The sequence below is a fragment of the Otolemur garnettii genome, unplaced genomic scaffold (genome assembly GCF_000181295.1).
Source record: "Otolemur garnettii isolate 467f Iridium unplaced genomic scaffold, OtoGar3 scaffold00007, whole genome shotgun sequence".
Classification (NCBI taxonomy): Eukaryota; Metazoa; Chordata; class Mammalia; order Primates; family Galagidae; genus Otolemur; species Otolemur garnettii.
Genome location: NW_003852402.1, coordinates 10,281,927 through 10,286,950, shown reverse-complemented (window position 1 = coordinate 10,286,950; position 5,024 = coordinate 10,281,927). Strand labels below are relative to the sequence as shown.

The 5,024-nt window shown below is 51.0% G+C and overlaps 1 protein-coding gene across 1 annotated transcript in view; it reads right to left on the bottom strand.

Moving 5' to 3' along the window:
* Nucleotides 1-4,807, bottom strand: part of LGALS2 (galectin 2) — a 7,090-nt gene extending 2,283 nt beyond the window's left edge. Inside the window, exons 1-2 of the mRNA XM_003783230.3 lie at nucleotides 4,642-4,807; nucleotides 399-481 (exon numbers count right to left, since the gene is read on the bottom strand). Coding sequence (XP_003783278.1) covers nucleotides 399-481; nucleotides 4,642-4,647 — 89 coding nt within the window. The 5' untranslated portion in view covers nucleotides 4,648-4,807. The remainder of the gene's footprint in view (nucleotides 1-398; nucleotides 482-4,641) is intronic.
* Nucleotides 4,808-5,024: the final 217 nt, after the last annotated feature.

Genomic DNA, 5,024 nt, shown 5'->3' with positions numbered 1-5,024 from the left:
GTAGAGTGCTGTGACATCACAGCTCACAGCAACCTCCAACTCCTGGGCTTGAGCAATTCTCTTGCCTCAGCCTCCCAAGTAGCTGGGACTATAGGCACCCACCACAACACCCGGCTATTTTTTGGTTATAGTTGTCATTGTTGGAAGGCCTGGGCTGGATTCGAACCTGCCAGCTCCAGTGTATGTGGCTGGCACCTTAGCTACTTGAGCCACAGGTACCAAGCCCCAGCCTCAGACTTAAAGGCAGATCCCCATAGCAGGGGCGGGGAACAAGGAAGGGTGTGTAAAAGGCCCCTTGGCCTGAAGTTGCTCTCATCTGACCATTTCATAGGGCTGCCCTGCCAGCCCCACCTGCCTGCCTGCTCCAGGCTTCAGATACCACCTTCAACCTCACTCACCCATCAGCGTCATCAGTGATCTTGCCCTTGATCTTCAGGGTTGTCCCCGGCTTCATGTTCATGTTTTTAATCTCAAATTCCTCCTGGGCCAACAGAGAAACATTTCACTGGAGTCTCCACAGAAAATCGGTGACATGCGCCCAGCACTCTTCTACTGGTAAAACCCATTTATGGCACCATCCATCTTCTCTCCACCTGGCCACAGGTCTCATAACCCTCCACCCACATGGGGACATGTGAGGGCACTGAGCCTGGAAAGGGCAGAGCCAGAGCACTCTGATCAGGGCTCCCTAAGCTCCCGCCTGCCCTTTCTGCCTTGCTTTCATCCATCTCAGCCTGAGGTTCAGGGACCAGATGAGGAAGCCTCAGTTTACTCATCTATTAAATGGATAGAGTGGTTCTTGCTGACCTTGAAGTTAGTTCCCTGAAGTGTTCAAGTAAGTGATGAAGTCCTTCTGCCCTTAGCAGAACCCCAGAAACAAGTATATGGTACAGAAAAATGCCTGTATTTTTCAGAGGCATTCATGCAGGTCATCCCAAACTCAGGGCCAATCCCAAACTAAGAATCTATAAAACTCCATAAGTCCCACGTCTGAACATGTCCATAAGAGTCTCTCTCCAAACCTCACTTCCCCTTTCTGAAAAATGGACTGATTTGATTTCTTCGTTAAAAAACGTCTGCGAAGCCAGGTACAGTGGCTCAAGCCTATTGTCATGAGGCTGAGGTAGAAGAATAGCTTGAGCCCAAAAGTTAAAGGCCAGCCTAGGCGACGTAGTGAGACCCCCATCTAAAAGAATAAATAATTGGTGAGTATCCATTGTGTGACACTGTTAGAGGCACCAAGATGGGTAAGGAATTGAAATTATTTATGAAGTCTCTAGCAAAGGGCCTGGCATAGACTACAGGCAAAGGGAGGGGTGACCATTATTTTGATTTCTTCTTACTTTTTGGGGGGTGGGCGTGGAGTGAGACAGTCTCACTCTGTTGCCCCAAGCTAGATTGTTGTGCCATCAGCCTAGTTCACAGAAACCTCAAACTCCTGGACTCAAGCGATCCTCTTGCCTCAGCCTCCCAAGTAGCTGGGACTACAGGCGCCTGCCACAACGCCTGGCTAGTTTTACTTCTTACTGCTATTATTCATCCACTCCTCCTTTTCCCAGAGGACCTGGGCAGCACCTGAGTTCTAGGCAGCAGAGGCTTCCTCCACCTGCAGTTGGTTAATAAGAAGCATCTCAAAACTGGGTTTCAGAGTCCATTTCCCGAGACTGAGAAAATGTCCAAACTTTCTGTGCCCGTGACTGAGGCTGAACTGAGCTTGACAGGCACCAAAGATTTTAGAACAACTTGTAGAACACTTTTATGTGGTGGGATTTTTCTATTCACTGACATATTTTTTTGTTTTTTGGATTTTTTTTTTTTTTTTGAGCAAGCATAATCTCAGAAGCCCTGAACCAACTTAGTCTGACTGGGGCACTTGGCCACGAGTCCAGGGCAGCGGCAGTGGAGGCTGATCAGCACGGTTGCTCCGGCTGGCAACCTTCCTCCTGTGAAGGAGGAAGCCACCTGCTGGTTCACACACAAGGGTGGGGCTGTAAGGCAGTGCCTGGCTCTGCCAGAGGCAGCATGTTCAGAAAGGCAGGCCTGAAGGAGGCCACACAGCCCAGAGTGGGGCAGGAGGGAGGCCAGTCAGACACAGGCGCCTCAGACCAGGCTCCTCCGCCTCTGCTCTGCTGGCATTTGTGGCCCAATCGTTCTTTGTCATGGGGCCGTCCTGTAGGATATTACATGGTATCCTTGGCCTGTACGCACTGGATGCAACTAGTTGTGACTTCCCCATACCTGTTGTGACAACCAAAAGTATCTCCAGGGATAGCCAGATGTCCCTCGGGGCAAAATCTCCCTGCTTTAGGGAAAGTAGGATTTGGAGTCTGGAGCCTAAACCATCAGCTCCCCACTAAATTCAGCTGCTGGATCCACATTGCGGAACCAGACAGACGGGATTAAAATTCTCCTTCAGTTGACTCGGCACCCATAGCTCAGTATGGCGCAGCCACATACGCTGAGGCTGGAAGGTTCAAGCCCAGCCAGCTAAACAACAATGACAGCTGCAACAAAAAATAGCTGGGCACTGTGGCGGATGCCTGTAGTCCCAGCTACTTGGGAGGCTGAGGCAAGAGAATTGCTTAAGCCCAAGAGTTGGAGGTTGCTGTGAGCTATGACGCAAGAGTACTCTATAGAGAGCAACATAGTGAGACTCTGTCTCAAAAAAAAAATTTCTCCTCCAGCCTCTTCACTGACAGATGAGGAACACTGCTTAGAGATGAGGTTATCCAGTGAGGACAAGCACAGTTCCTCCCAAGGGGTTCAGGCGAGATGCAGAACCCGGGTGTGCCTGCTACACTACAGGTGCTCCCAGACGTGCTCTGTGCTCTGCACGCACACGTGTGACACCCGCTGTCAGGAAGGTTCCCTGTCTCCTCCCAGTGGTCTGCCCCATACCCCCAGGACCCTGGGACAGCCAAGGTGGGACAGCAGAGCTGGAAGTAGTGTGGGAAGAAGTACCCTCTGCTTCCCTTGCAACTCTGGGGGCTGCCTGGCTGAACCGGAAGAACCCAGGACCCCCAAGAATGAGGGTGGGGCTGTTTCAGGGGCCCTCAAAAGTCAAGGTCAGGGGTACATTTGAACAAATCGGGATGCTGAGATTGTGGGCGTGTGCAGGCCTGGGAACCTGGCCCCACTCAACAAAGTCTAAGGCCCAGAGAAGGAGGCAGAGCTGGGTGGAGGCTGGAGTGGTTCTCAGACCAGAGAACTGGGGGGCTGGGAGCTGAGAGGCCCAGGGGTCTTTCTGGCTCTGCCCCTAACTGGTTGAGTCTCTTTCTGGGTCTTAGTTTCCCCACATGTAATATAAGGGATTTGTATCGGATGAACTCTGGAGGAGAACAAGGAAAGAAAAGGGAAGAGAGGGATGATCAGAAGGCCAGGAAAGTCTCCAGGCCACAAAGGCCTTTCCTGAGAGGCAGGACAAGGAGAGCATCGGCCAGTCCACGTAGGTCCCCCCAGTCATGTTCACATCCTGCATCCTACCTGCATGGGTTGAGTAGTGTCCCCCCGCAAATCCATATCCACCTAGAACTTGTGACTGTCATCTATTTAATATAGGATCTTTGCAAATGTCATCAAGAAGAGGTCGTGCTGGTTTAGGTAGGATTCTATGAAATCTGGACGCAGAGACACACAGAGCAGAAGGCCACGTAAAGACAGAGACAGGTCGGGTGCGGTGGCTCACACCTGTAATCCTAGCACTCCAGGAGGCCAAGGAAGGAGGGTCACTTGAGCTCAGGAGTTTGAGACCAGCCTGAGCAAGAATAAGACCCCATCTCTACTAAAAATAATAAAAAAAAAATAGCCAGGCATTATAGCAGGCACCTGTAGTCCCGGCTGCTTGGGAGGCTGAGGCAGGAAGATGGCCACCACGGCACTCTAACCTAGGTAACAGAATGAAACTCTGTCTCAAAAAAAAAGAAAATGAGGGCAGTGCCTGTGGCTCAGTGGGTAGGGCGCGGCCCCATATACCAAGGGTGGCGGGTTCAAACCCAGCCCTGGCCAAACTGCAACAAAAAAATAGCTGGGCGTTGTGACCCCTATAGTCCCAGCTACTCGGGAGGCTGAGGCAAGAGAATTGCCAAGGCCCAGGAGTTGGAGGTTGCTGTGAGCTGTGACACCACAGCACTCTACCAAGGGTGATAGAGTGAGACTCTATCTCTACAAAAAAAAAAAAGAAAGAAAGAAAGAAAAGAAAAGAAAATGAGAATGAACAAATTAATAAATAAAAATAAAGGATAAAAAGAATCAGGGACTTCAAAGGGGATCCACTCAATACCCTGCAATTTACAAGTTGTGACCTTGGGCGATTTAATCTCTGAGCCTCATATTCTTCATCTTTATAAGCAGTTGTTGTTGTTATTATTATTATTACCACTCTTATTACTAGTGAGAAAACTGAGGGCAGAGAGGAAGCCTCAGGGTCCCCGCAGGATGGCAGCAGAGGGGACAGAGATCACTGATGCCAAGTCTGCAAGTCTGCATTTCCCACAGGCCGCCCAGTGAGGGTGCCACTTCTTCACTATACAGATGGGGAAACTGAGACCTAGGGAGGGGCAGCGATGCTTTTCCCCAAGTGCCCCCCACCCAGGCAAAGACACAGATGGATAGAGGGGAAGGTTAGGGGAGCTGGGTCCTCACCGACATGGTGACAGCTCCTGGTAGCAGTTCCCAGCAGCTCCTTGAGGCCCGTGCTCAGGGTCTTGCCTTGTGGTCAAGCTTATATCTCAGAATATTACACATTAACTCCCCAAGGCCATAAATGAGGACTTTGGCCCCTTCTATCCAGCTATTTGCCTGCCGGCATCTCCCAGTCCTCAGAATACACAGGCAGAAGGCTCTTCAGCCTGCCCCACCCTAGCCGGTCAGAGCATCACTCCCGCCTCCCTGCAGCCTGGTTCTTCAGGGCTCCCACAAGCCCAGAGGAGGCAGCCCCAGCTCCACAGGGCTCCCGATCTCCTTCACTGCATCTGGCTTCGTCATCAGCAAAGAGAAAGACTTGCTTTGTAAAAAAAAAAAAAAAA